This window comes from Haliotis rubra, unplaced genomic scaffold (assembly GCF_003918875.1).
Source record: "Haliotis rubra isolate DU_JTF1 unplaced genomic scaffold, ASM391887v1 Scf1265, whole genome shotgun sequence".
Lineage (NCBI taxonomy): Eukaryota > Metazoa > Mollusca > Gastropoda > Lepetellida > Haliotidae > Haliotis > Haliotis rubra.
Window position 1 is genome coordinate 69,360 of NW_025765187.1, and position 14,796 is coordinate 84,155.

The following is a 14,796-nucleotide window of genomic DNA, read 5'->3' on the forward strand; positions in this document are numbered from 1 at the left end:
TGGATTCCATATAAGAGGACCAAACTGGGGACCTGGGGGCATGGAAACCTGTTTTACACTGGATTCCATATAAGAGGACCATATTACACTGGATTCCATATAAGAGGACCAAACTGGGGACCTGGGGACATGGAAACCTGTTTTACACTGGATTCCATATAAGAGGACCATATTACACTGGATTCCATATAAGAGGACCAACCTTGGGGACCTGGGGACATGGAAACCTGTTTTACACTGGATTCCATATAAGAGGACCAAGAGGACCATATTACACTGGATTCCATATAAGAGGACCAACCTTGGGGACCTGGGGCATGGAAACCTGTTTTACACTGGATTCCTTATAAGAGGACCATATTACACTGGATTCCATATAAGAGGACCAACCTTGGGGACCTTGGGACCTGGGGACCTGGAAACCTGTTTTACACTGGATTCCATATAAGAGGACCAACCTTGCCAGGGACCTGGGGACCTGGAAACCTGTATTACACACTGGATTCCATATAAGAGGACCAACCTTGGGGACCTGGGGACATGGAAACCTGTTTTACACTGGATTCCATATAAGAGGACCTTGGGGACCTGGGGACCTGGAAACCTATTTTACACTGGATTCCATATAAAATGACAATGCCAGCCATAACATTCAGAGAAATCCAATCTACGAAACCTCTCCCAATTTTTTGGGTCAGTTACAGTTTTCTTAACGTCCAAATGACAAAGGGATTACGCACAAGTGCAAGTCAATCAGTTGGTTTGTTTTTGGTAAGCATATATGAGCTTATATTGTAACAATCTTTGAATTTTAGTGTGAGCGAGTTAAGTTTTACGCTGCTTTTAGCAGTATTCCAGATAAATCATGGTTGAGGACACCAGAAATGGGCTTCGCACATTGTACCCATGTGGGAAATGAAACCCAGGTCTTCACTGGATCCGATTGTACTCATGTGGGGAATTGAACCCGGTCTTCAGCATGACAAGCAAAAACTTTAACACGTTGATTGCCTATCACGAGTATACTCGTAGTATCACTTCTGGCCGAATATGCCACTACGAGTTATCTCATAGTGGCATAATGGCAAAAATAGGCACAAGAAACAAATGTCTCCTAGCGTTCTTTGTTACCACCAGGAGACGATTGCTTCTTGTGCCTGTTTTGCCAACATGTGAAACCTGTTTCAAAACAGGGCTCGATTTAAGAGATGTTAACCAACTTGCACCAGGTGCAACCTAAGATAAAAACCTAGTTGCACCAGTCAAATTCCAGTTACACTGTTTTATTGCAATATGTAATATCAGAAATATGCGATTGAATTATTTAGATGTTTTATTCAGAAGTTTACCCACTCAAAAATTTATTTGCACCTGGTGCAAGTTAGACTAATAACTAGGTTGCACTTTGTAATATTGGGTTGCATCAGTGCAAGTAACAAAGCACTAAATCGAGCCCTGCAAAATATCATTGATGCAGCTACAAGATAACTCGTAGTGGCAAATTCCGCCAGACATTGATACTATGAGTATACTGGGTGGCAGTCAACGTGTTAACCACTAATCTACCTCACCGCCCCTCTTTGTATTTCAAGTAAAGTACAGGCATAAAGGGACAAGGTAAAATGAAGTGATGCTCTTGTGCATAATCCCTTTGTTTTTTTGGACAATAAGAAAACTTAAACTGAATACATACACTGAGAGAAACAAATAAAGAATCACAGGAAAATTCAAGCGTTCCTTTAATATTATGCAGTTTTCATCACCAGCTTTAAACAGCGCTGGGGGAGGAAATCTGAGAATAAATAAAGGACACTGCCATGAAGTTTCCCTCAGTATATATAATTATATACAGCCGGACTGGATTTTAATACCTGTTTTCAATTTTTCTAACTTTACTCTCATTTTGTATGCATAAGAGATAAAACGAGCAAGATTGGTAATGTTGTCAGTTTTGTTTTGTTTAAGGTTATTGCTAAAAGATATCAAATTAACTTGCAAACTGTTAGACAAAAAAATCCCGAAGTTCTTAACAGCCGGACCTTTCAACAAAAACAAAGATTTAAATAATTAAAATAATGAATTCCAAAGTGCAAATCAGCCACAGATGAACAGAGTCACCCAAGTATGATGTACAATACCTGAAGCAGTGCCGCACACGAACAGCCACTCATGCAGTGACACAGAGGTACCAGTCATAGAACACATGGGATTAGTAAAAATGATAGCGACCTTCTCTACCTGTTTTCCGGGTATAAGAGTCAGCAAACATCAAGGACTGGATGGCTTCCTTCGACACATTCTCCAGGCTAGACATGCTGGAACTCCGAGATCGTGAAAACGAAACACCGTCCGATTTATCTGTTGAACATAATTAATATTTTGATGCATAGAGAGAATTTCGTTCTAGGAATGCTTATTACAGCTACAAGGGGTTTCAAAGTTAGCAAATCCATGTTAATATATTTTCATATAATAACTAGCCGTATTTGTGATTTGTTTAAAATGGAACATTACAAGCTTAAAATTTCTGTCAAAAGACAATAGGAACGGATACATTTTTTAGATATGTAAATGAATGAAATGCCAGATTATGAGGCAAGAAAGCATTTAATGCTTATTTCAAGAGACTGATATTGAAGTGCAAAGATAAAACAGAGAATAAAATCAACACATCACAACAAATGTGGACATAAGACAAATATTTTGAAACCCCTTGGTTTTTATGTCACACACCAATCAGCCACATAAAATGTTTCCACCCCCCAGCAGTAAATTTATATTCCCCAAAAGGCCAAATGTTTAAAATATCCTTAAAACAAGTATTCAATCAAATTCGCATTGTAAATGAAATAAGAATATATTTTGATTTAAACTATTTTAAAGTGATGTTTTAGATCAAGCTTTCATAGTAAGATGACTTATGAAAGCTTAAAAGAATTTATAGGCCAAAAATAAATGTTAAAACAAAAATGGAATAAATTTTTGAAATGAATTGCTGTCGATTTCAGTCACATACTAAACAGAAAACAGCATCCAAACCGACACTGTCATTTTGTAAATAATTCTAAAAACTGATAAGCAGGATAGGACCTGTGTTGATCAGAATATGGTGGCTTATCAGTTGTCTTAGAAATATCATCATTTAATTGCTGCAGTTTCATAATTTATATTTTTAGTGACGATTATGCATGGTTTGAACCAGCGATAATGAAAGAATCAGTCAAATGCCATTTATTAGTGGGTTTCCAGTAAATGAGAGTTATCCCCCTTTGACCTGGTTTATGGTTTTGGATTCTTAATCCTGTTTGATTCATACATACTATTGTTTTCAACATCAAAGGTTTCTCATAGTTGCCTGTTTACTCCCCATGTGAAATAGGAAAACTGTTTCCGACACTGAACTAATTTTTTAAAAATGAAACATATTGTAGGGATGATTTTAAATGCTACAATTGCACAAAATCCTAAAAATGTGTAACGTTTCCAGATATAACAAAAATTTGTAAACTTATAGATAGGTTTTAGAAAATAACCAAGAATATTACAATTTGGAAATTGCTGAAATATTCAACAAAAGTTTGAACTAGTGATGAGAGAACTTCTAATGAACTGTATTTTACTTCAAGACGTTCTTCAACTTTAACAATGACATATCAACTGTCGAGTCATCCCACCAACGAATACCTTAATACTCCTTTTGTATGCCAGAAATCATTAATGCTGCTAATTTTATGAATGTTATTATACCCCTGAAAACTCTTTCCTGAAATAGGAAAGTTATTATGAAACTGCAGCCTAACAACCATATATAATGTCACATCACCTCTATGAAACAACAAGTGCCATTGCAGCACACCTGTAATCAACAGATGCATCCAGGTAAACAACAGGTAATGATTGCTATCAACATGCTTGGAGGAGGTGATATAAGTTTTACAACTTCTGGTGGTCCATCAAGTTCATTCCACTTTCTTGTCAACAATATCAAGAGGATCTGTTAGGGTTTTCCCCATAAATGGGCTTGAATGTATTGCTATATTACATGTAAAATTAAACAGCACCCTAACAGGTCCTCGAAACTACCATGGTGCAGAGTTACCAATTTTACTTTGCACAAATGCAGCAGAGAACAGTTTCAGGAGAAGATCAAATTGTACCAGTGCAGGTAGGCAAGTTTTTAGTGTTTTTTTGTTGTTGATATTTCTAATCTGTACCATACCTAGACACACAACATAAAGTGCATGCAATGAAAACAAGAATTCTACCCTGAATAACTCTATAGGCTACATCAATGATCCATGATTGAAGCAATGGGGGGATTAATTTTAATCTTACCAATATGAGATTACATGTACCTTGCTAGGGTGATTCAATTTAAGCATTCATATATTTCACCCCTAATATCGAAAACATGAGTGGTTTTACTTGTCTTTATTTCATTAAAGAAAAACCACACCCAAAAACATTGCATTCAACCAATTACCGTATTGGTGCAACTCTTTTCCCTATTGTTTCTCATCACTATTCCTCATCCTTTCATTTTGTTTGTCGTTCTTGTTTGTCACTGTTCGTTGTCACTGTTCGTTGTCACTGTTCTTTGTCACTGTTCATCATCCTTTACTGTCACTGTCATCTTTTTTCTTAATTTTCATTCCTGGTCTTCAATTTTCTTATTGTTTGCAACCACTGTTTTTAATCCTTTTCTTTTGTCACCATTCTTAACAATGCCACTGCTTCTCATCCTTTCCTATTGTTTGTCACTGTATGTAGTCCTTTCTTTATAACATTGTTTCTCTTACTGTGTCATCCTTTCGTATTGTCATTGTTTCTATTCTTTCTTACTGTGTCATCCTTTCCTATTGTTTTTCATTGTATGTAGTCCTTTCTTTATAACATTGTTTCTCTTACTGTGTCATCCTTTCCTATTGTTTTTCATTGTATGTAGTCCTTTCTTTATAACGTTTCTCTTACTGTGTCATCCTTTCTTATTGTCATTGTTTCTATTCTTTCTTACTGTGTCATCCTTTCCTATTGTTTTTCATTGTATGTAGTCCTTTCTTTATAACATTGTTTCTCTTACTGTGTCATCCTTTCCTATTGTTTTTCATTGTATGTAGTCCTTTCTTTATAACGTTTCTCTTACTTTGTCACTCTTTCTTATTGTCATTGTATGTAGTCCTTTCTTTATAACATTGTTTCTCTTACTGTGTCATCCTTTCTTATTGTTGTCATTGTTTCTGTTCTTTCTTACTGTTTGTTATCCTTTCCTATTGTTTGTCATTGTATGTAGTCCTTTCTTCATAACATTGTTTCTCTTTGTCATCTTTTCCTATTGTTTGTCATTGTATGTAGTCCTTTCTTTATAACATTGTTTCTCTTACTTTGTCACCCTTTCTTATTGTTGTCATTGTTCCTGTTCTTTCTTACTGTTAGTCATCCTTTCCTATTGTTTGTCATTGTATGTAGTCCTTTCTTTATAACATTGTTTCTCTTACTTTGTCATCGTTTCTTATTGTTGTCATTGTTCCTGTTCTTTCTTACTGTTTGTCATCCTTTCCTATTGTTTGTCATTGTATGCAGTCCTTTCTTTATAACATCGTTTCTCTTACTTTGTCACCCTTTCTTATTGTTGTCATTGTTTCTGTTCTTTCTTACTGTTTGTCATCCTTTCCTATTTTTTGTCATTGTATGTAGTCCTTCTTTATAACATTGTTTCTCTTACTTTGTCATCCTTTCTTATTGTTGTCATTGTTTCTGTTCTTTCTTACTGTTTGTCATCCTTTCCTATTGTTTGTCATTGTATGTAGTCCTTTCTTTATATCACTGTTTCTCTTTGTCATCCTTTCCTATTGTTTGTCATTGTATGTAGTCCTTTCCTTATAACATTGTTTCTCTTACTTTGTCACCCTTTCTTATTGTTGTCATTGTTTCTGTTCTTTTTTACTGTTTGTCATCCTTTCCTATTGTTTGTCATTGTATGTAGTCCTTTCTTTACAGCATCATTGTTTCTCACTGTTTGTCATTCTTTCATATTGTTCGTCATTGTTTCTGTTTTTTCTTTTTGTTAATTATTGTTTCTCCTAATTTACAATTGTTTGACATTGCTTCTGTTCTTTCTTATTGTTTGAAATTGATTCCTTTGTTTGTCATCCTTTCTTTTTGTTTATCATTACGGTTTGTCATTGTTCAATGTCACTGCCATCATAATTTCTCAATAATGTCTCCATGTTTTATCATTAATTTTCTGTTTACCAAAAGTGTTCACATTTCATTTATTTTATCAGTGACTGCAAACATAATTTCACACAATGTTGTGTCATTTTCATTAAAGTTTATAACTCTTGTGTTCCCAAACAGCAATCAGTGAATAAGTGCAGCTTGTAGTAATCTTTCAGCAATATCAAATTAGGGAATGCACACACAGGCTTTCAAACTGCATTTTCTTACAGGCCATCATACTGCAGGGTAAAACTTAAGTTGAATATCTCCATTTGTTTTCATTAAAATCAACCTTCCAAATATCTCAACAAATGTCAGACACGTGAGAGGGAGATGAAAGTCGTGCTTGTGAACAGATGGTGGTGATGACGAGGCAATGCCCGGAGATGTGAAGAGAGCAAACACAGACTGAATGTGTTAGTGACAATTTGGGGCTTCGAGCCACACGCAGGTGAGGAGGAGACTACATATTGAAACCAAAACACGAACGAGCATGGAGCGAGTTCACATACTGATCGCCAGTTTATCAATAATCCAAAATACTGAAGTGATCAAATATACCACTTATAGCAAGTCTGTTTCCAAACATGTGAAAAGTTCACTGAGTGGACCAAAAATGCATTCTTTTCCATTTTTTAAAAATTATTCTTTTTATATTTCATGCTCAGTACAGGAATGGCACAACATTTTAAGAAAATGTTACCCGAGAGCTTTGGATTTCATGATTAATGATAAATGTGCAATGAGTATGTAAATATCATTATCCATGTTCAATCAAAGTATGAGGAATGCTAACTTGATAAATCCACTGATAGATATGTCACTGCAAAACCAATGGAGTTATTATCAAACAAAAGTCATGAAAACTGTGTATCTCAGTGAGTAATCTATAAAGCATCTATGAATATAGAAATAAACACTGGAGGTGGATTAATATCTGAAACCAAATCAATGTGATCTGCAGAATATTGACTACTTAGTCTGTGGCAATGTTAATGATAAATTAACATTTAACATTTAAATTCTTCCATTTCTAATTATGATCTACTTGGCATGCTTTAACGATAAACATCACATCTTGATAACGATCACACACATAAATTTGACTGGCAATTAAGAAATGGTAAAATGCTGAAAATATTTGCAATATTTGTTAAAGTTTGTTTCTCACAATTATTCTCAAACAACAGACATGTTACAAACATTCAGGAACAAATTCAAAGAATGTTAACTACCATTTCAAGCAACGAAAAAATCAAAAATACAAATTTCTTGTTTTATTTTCAAACATCTCTTTATACATTACTTGTATATTTATTTTATTTTTTTTAATTTAAAATTTGATTTTATAAATTTCCATTGCTTGAAAAGAGGCAGTCCACACCAAACTAATTCTAGTCTACTCAAGCACCATGTACAATTGTGTCACCTGTATATGAGATATCAAACTATCTGAGACACAGATGAAGTCGTCACCCACTAAATGTTAGCTCGGACACGTCTAGCCCATACCTGACCTGCCTCTAACTTTCTGAGTAAAAACCAATGGTATTGAATATCCTAAATTCTTATAAATTTTCAACAAGGTTCATACAGGTAGGAATACTAATAGTTAAGGTTTTTTCAAGGATTTTGTCAGTACCGGTAACTATTTTTAAACCTGCAAACGACATGTTAGTCCTATCACTGTCAAAAAAACTAAAACATACCATAAGCAGTGTAGGAAAGATGTAGAAAATCTAGCCTGTCCACAGGACTGGCAGGTCAAATTTTTTACCAGTCCTGCCAAAATCTAGCCTGTCCTCCAAATATAAATAAAACACCTTCGGCAGTAAATATTCAAAAAGGTTATAATCATTATATATATGTCATTGGTTTGCTAAAATTGACCCGACATGAGGACGGACTAGATATTTTTTTAACCCGTCCTCCACAAAATTCACCCGTCTCGGACGTTGGGACGGGCTATCTTTCCTACACTGCCATAAGCATCATAAATTTTCTAACAATTATTTTCACAACCAGAACATGAAACAAATTTAGTCTTCAGTGGTCATGTCATTAAATTATTGAATTAAAAAGTATTTGTCTTTTCATCCAGAAAATTCAAGGCCTTTTCATGTCTGTATGAACCTTGTTCAGGGATGACTAAACGAAGTTGATTAATTCGATTTATTATCCTTTCCAAACTTTTCATATGAAAAAAAGACTCATTTTTTCAGTTCTATATTTTAGACAATAACTTGGACCTTTTACTGGTATCATCAAATTTTCAAAATTTGAAAAATCTGTCAAAATATAATATCATGTGTCAAACTTGGCCCATGGCTGTAACAGCAATTTGTTTCATCACATACATGCAAAAAATGGTGTAACACAAAAACATTGAATTTCCCATTAAATTCTTCATTAGGTTAAGTTTAATTTCAACCACTTATATCAAAATGAAAAATGAGCTTTTCTAGGTGTTGAGGTTCGAAAATGGTACATATGTCTTCAAAAACAAATTATTCGTGAGATCAGTCAACAGGTGATCGGTTCTACACAGGTTAAACATTCACCCTTCACAGACATGCATGCAAACTAAACAGTTCTAATCTAAACATATAATCAGTCTACTGATTTAGTGGAATAAACCAGGTTTTAGTGGCCAGGTCATTTAGCAACACAGTAGGGTAAACTCTGAGGGAAGACTCCATGTATTTGATAATTGAAGTTCTTGTGCTCAAACACCAACCGGACAACAGCATGTTCAAACTTATCTTCAGTGTTAGCAAAGTCCCAAGATGAAGAAAACACAACCGGAAATATCAAGACTAAAATGTGCATATTTCGAAACATATATTGAAGTGGTTATTGAAAGTGCAAATATTCAATCAAAAATGCCTTGGTAACAAAGATCAACAAGCCTTCAAAATGCAGATAAAACTCACTGTTACATAGCATTCTTAGAGTGAAAAAAAAAGTGTTGTGTTAAATAAATGGAAAATGCCAAACAACTACAACACAATTTTTTTCATAATAATATTAAAGAATCATGAAAAAAAATTCAGAAAATTAACAAAACAATTCATGATGCAAAGAAAAGAGTGTATTCCAAATGGTATCACTCAAACTTTCATCTTATGTTCAATAATAGTTCCCTTCCATGGACATTGTATCCCAACTGCGTGGATCGATGCTCATGATGTTGATCACTAGGTTGTCTGGCCCAGACTCGATTATTTACAGACCGCCGCCATATAGCTGGAATATTGCTGAGTGCGGCAACCAAACCCTTCCATGGAACAGAATATTCACAGTATTCAGAATATGTAATTCATATCCAAAAGTTCGAGACATTCGATAAAATTCAGTCATGAAACTCTCAAAATCCCCAAATTAATGCCATGCACATATAGAGCAGAACACAAAAAATATGAATTTATGTTGTTTTAACTTCTACGTCAAGATTTTGATGAGAAAAAAAAACTTTTTTTTCCCACTAGTCTATAAAAAATAAATGTTCAAAAGAAGAAGTAGAAAAATGTCTAGCAAAGTTAAGACATTCATCTTGGGAACTTTTGCAGAGACTGAAAGAGTCAGTTATCATTTAGCACCTCCTCCATTTGCGTGTTCCTCCATAGACGCGAAGCTCTGAGCCTTCTGTATTTTGGCCCTAGTGGTACCTTGTGACTTGGTCCGTTTCAACTCAGGATGTTGTTTCTTTTGCTTTAAGCTTGTAGGACTCATACAAACACCATTAATCTACAAATTAATTAAAAACCAGACACTAGTTATTCTTGGTGGCTTTTGCTCCCATTTGGAATAAAAAGAACCTAGAAGACTGTAAAAACTAGAAACAAAACAACTTAGTTCATCAACATGGCAAAACCAGAATGTGGTTGTTTTTGCCAAATATGACAAACCATTTAAAAGAAAATTGAAGAAAACCTTCATGCAATCACAACAAACACATGCTATCGCAAAACGAAAAAAATAAGGCCAAAAAAGAACATTGTTAAATCTATGTGGTCAATGATTTGCTTGAAATGTAACATATTCTGTCAGTGCAAGTAATCTTGTCCAACAATTTCCAAATTTTTAGTTTATATATAATTGTTTATTAGTTTCTTAAAGCACAATATCAGGTTGGGCTTCTGAACCAAAAGTGAAGTTTATTTAAAAAAATAGTCAAATTTTGGTTTTGAATTTCTTCAGACAATTATTCTAATGCTCATTTATTTGTTATAATCAAAACTTAAGAATAAAATTACATTAGCCTCCTTATTTACACAAACCAGGTTCCTGGCGATAAAGTTCTTGTAATGGTGTCCGAAAGTTGCCATAGACCTAAACAGTCTTCACAGATTTCAAGCACATCCTTGACCACCGTAAAACTGGTGCAGTGTTGTAAGAAGCCAAAGCAAGAAAGAGTGGAAGCCACTTATCACTGGCCATGAGCGCTTCAGTGCAGTTACGAAGCTAACAATAGTGGTCATACCCTGAAAAGGCAGGAGAGGGAGAAATCACGTCAAGGTTAGCAGACAATGTGATGAGACGACAAAATCATCAGATCAAAACAGTGCAGTTATCAATCTCCTCCAGAAAACTTCTAGTGAATAAAAATTCTCAAAAAGAACAAAAGGCGAAAAACATGACAAAAATGGCTAAAAAAAAAACCAGTCACAGAGTTACCTAATTTTTTGCCTTGGAAAAGGTCTACTAAGCTTATTCGTCGGGAAAGGGGCTTTTTCCCGTTTTCCCGCAAGTCTATGACATCAGCTCTCGCCTGGTCCCTCCATCCTCTCGTCCTATCCCGTTCCACATGAAAACCATCGTCATCACAATCAGCTTCACTGCCGCGAGGTTTGGCACCAATTGAACGAATTTTTGTACTCATTTTCCGCAAGAAACCCTTCCCACTGGCATCCACAGAATCACATTCCTTCCCCTCTGCTAGTGACAACTGTTCCACACCCAAACTCGAAGTCTCATCTCCTACCACACACATTGTGACCTGGTTCTCGTGGCCTGAAGTGACCTCCTGGCAAACGTTTTCTCGAGGACTGTCACTGTCAGATTTGTTATGACTGCTACTTGAATCCTTTTCCTTCGTCCCCCTTCCTTTGTAGGAATTCCGAATCCTTTTGATGAATGACTTCTTATGTCCTTGGTTGCTAGGCAAAGCACTAAGGTCAGGGTCAGAGGACGACCTTCGAACCAGTTTGCGGGTTTTCAGTAATACTTGATCATCTCGGATTTTCGTTGTGTCTGACATACACTTCTTGATCGATGGTTTTTGACTTTGCAGTGGTGGGTCAAGGTCACTGGAATCAGGGTCATGAATCGGTGGTGTGATGTCGCCATCATCCATACCTTCAGAAGCCGAGGTGTCACTGACAGCATTTTGAGCTGTTTCCTGCCTCAGCTCCCTCCTGCCAGACTGACTGTGTGCCTTTGGTCTGAATGGGGCAAGAGTTGCCCCTGCTTTATCGGAATTCGAACAACTGTTAAACAGTGGGTCGCCTGGACCAACAACAATTTCATACGGAGAAAATGGCTCATTTTGTAACGAAAACACATTTGAGTCGATTGAACACTCCGTGATGACCTTAAGGTCGCCTGAAGTTGCTCGATGTTTGGGTGGAGGGGGTCGTGGGGGAGGGGCGTTGGCCCCACCCTTAGAATCATCTTTTTTCTTTGATCTCGGTGCTGGTACTGGGGAGGTTACAAACATCGAGGGAGGCGAGGACTGAAATTAACATCACAACGAAAACACAATAAAATTAAACAAAAGACCAAGGAAAACGATGTTCATGCAAAAAGAAACAATAACCAAAGCTCTGCCGATTCCACCTATGTGCTGGTAACAACTGTTTACGTCACAAAGTGTAACACTGAAGAGAATTCACCATCAAGTATTCCAACTGTTAAATCAAAAGTGTTAAAACACAAACGTCTAGGAACAACATATAACTATAACATATTATGTAGGAATCAAAACATTCTCTAAAATCAAAATTATCTTCATTTCCCATTTTCAACATCATCATTTTTTTTCCCAAACATGCTAATTTGAACCCAAAATTTGTTTTGGGATATATATTCAGCTGAAATTTTAACAAAGTGTTTATTGAGTTTTCAAAATATCTAAAGAGTCAAATTTAAGCTCCCAGAAATGATATTTGAGATAATAATTTCAAAGTTTTCATATGAAACAGTTCAAACAGCACAAGGCTGAAGAAGCAGTTGGCTCTGCCTCCAAAATAGAAATAAGCTACCAGCTGCCTGTCATGGCATAGAAAGATGATAACTAAAACTAACAAATTAAATCAGCTTTACACTAAGAATCACAACATAGTCAGTGAGTGCAAAAGCATGAAATGACTACCAATAGATCCAACAATAGAAACTCAGCATAGAAAATAACCAAAGTCTGGCAAACTAAGAATTCAAATACTGTCATTAATAGCAACATCACTAAATTATTTCATTAAATATACAATATTTCAACACATGGAATTATCATGATAAATACATATATCAAAAGTCAGGTATCATTAACCAAAAATAATAATTTCAGACAAAATTCAAAATGCATCATCTTGATGGAGACTTAATGTTCTGGAGATGTAATTCAGAATCATATTCTTAAAATAACATTATTTTTACTGTAATGCTTCTTATATTTTAAAGGATCAAGCCAATTGTTCTATATGTGCTACCAAAGCCTGTTAGTTCTGCAGTATCTAAGCAAGCTGCTTTGGTAATGTTAATCAAAAAAGTGTTAATATTGACGTAAAAAATTCAAAATTTAAATTTGAATATTTTTCCAGGTTGGTACTTTTGGATGACACACCTGATCTGTAGTTGGTGATTTTGATTCCTCGGAATTCTGACCAACACCTTCAGCATTCTGTGGTTTCTTTCCTCGTGGAGATCGTGGCGCCCTCTGGTAGGGGTCCATAGAACCTGGAGAAAACATCCCATCATCGTCAGCTCTATGTTGTCAGTCCCGAGTTCATTACGACTAGCTACTTCTGTCAACTATAATGTTAAACACTATCATGGCATTTGGTAATATCTCACTAATAATGTCTAATAAAATCTGAAATACACCACACGTAGAGTTTATCTTCACATATGCATCTCTGCAGTCAATGATAAATTACAATTGTCATTATCAAATAATATTGAGTCATATTGTTTGGTCTCTTGCAATGCACACAATGAAAATGCATGATTAAATTTAAATCAAAATCAGGATGTTTTGGGCTAAAGTTCATCTCCAACTACTACAAAGGAGATTTGAACCTGTACAATGATATTGTTGGTTTGATTATCTCATGATTTGATTCCATGACCAATGCTTACATTCCAAGAACAACTTAATTTGTTTTTTAAGGCCACTTTGCAAATATCAAAACAAAAATCTAGTATGCGTTTTCAAAGTGTAACAGTACATCTACATGAAAATATCTCTAATCAATAACAATTTATGAAAGTAAACAAAGACAAAAATATAAAAAAACACATGCTGAGAATATAAAGACAGTGTGCTCCCATTATCTCGAAGTTTGGAGAGATCTTTAGCATGACAATGAACGATGGAATTCTTTACACCAAGTCAGCAATATCAGAGCCAAATCACAGCAGCCTATAAATAAAATAACCGTGTTTGAAACCACAATCATCAATCTCATCATCCTTGGATGGAGTGAGTATTGTTTTACGCCGCGTTTAGCAATATTCCAGCAATATCACGGTGGGGGACACCAGAAATGGGCTACACACATTGTGCCCATGAAGGGAATCGAACCCGGGGCTTCAGCATGACGAGCAAATGCTTTAACCACTTGACCACTTGACCATTCCCGCACCAACACACACCCAGCAAGATTAGACATTGCAGCTAACAAATTCACAATTCCAAGCCAAAGGCCAGTTTCACAACGAGATCCCAATGCTGTGACTGCTGTATGTTAAAGTATAGGAGTTAAAACAGTCCTAGTACAGTGATCAGTTTATGAAACACAAAAGATGAATCTGCTTTGGGTTGCCCTACCAAAAACCCACAAACTGTATTCTTTCTTCAGAAATATTCAAATATTGCACACAAAAAGTTATTAGAACATTGGGCATGGCAGGGGATATCAGAAATGGGCTTCACACATTATACCCACGTGGGGAATCGAACCCGGGTCTTTGGTGTGACGAGCAAACGCTTTAACCACTAGGCCACTAAGTATAGGGGTTAAGACAATCTTCGTACAGTGATTGCTTTGTGAAGCTGTTGTGAGTCTTTTCTTCAGAAATATTAAGATATTGCCCACAAAAATAACATCAGAACATGGGTCACCCAAAACCAACTTCGAGATAACAGGGCATCTGCCGAAAAAAATGCCAATATTGATACTGATTATGATAAAGAGCTGTCAAGATGAGGTGATGAAATATCCCTAACCTTGGAGTGTGTGAAAGTAGGGAACTGGCTTGTGAGAGGGGTAGAGGCGGAAGGGAGGTACTGACAGACAGTTGGATAGACAGATGGACACCAGACTGGACATACATACAGAAGGGTCAAGCAAGCGATTA

The 14,796-nt window shown here is 35.9% G+C and overlaps 1 protein-coding gene and 1 long non-coding RNA gene across 12 annotated transcripts in view; one reads left to right on the forward strand and one right to left on the reverse strand.

The window, feature by feature from the left end:
- Nucleotides 1-14,796, reverse strand: part of LOC124266561 (syntaxin-binding protein 5-like) — a 149,234-nt gene that overhangs the window by 15,631 nt on the left and 118,807 nt on the right. For 3 of the 11 annotated variants that reach the window (XM_046701370.1, XM_046701368.1, XM_046701372.1), the window contains exons 19-22: nt 13,061-13,173; nt 10,897-11,953; nt 7,016-7,042; nt 2,230-2,358 (exon numbers count right to left, since the gene is read on the reverse strand). In XM_046701370.1, the coding sequence (XP_046557326.1) occupies nt 2,230-2,358; nt 7,016-7,042; nt 10,897-11,953; nt 13,061-13,173 (1,326 nt within the window). Of the gene's footprint in view, nt 1-2,229; nt 2,359-7,015; nt 7,043-9,818; nt 9,967-10,896; nt 11,954-13,060; nt 13,174-14,796 lie in introns of all 11 variants that reach the window. The other 8 variants (XM_046701373.1, XM_046701371.1, XM_046701378.1 and 5 more) reach the window with 7 other exon arrangements.
- LOC124266565 lies at nt 1,466-14,788 on the forward strand. The gene is made up of 3 exons (XR_006895798.1): nt 1,466-1,547; nt 9,186-9,189; nt 14,777-14,788. It is a non-coding gene; the product is annotated as an uncharacterized LOC124266565 (long non-coding RNA).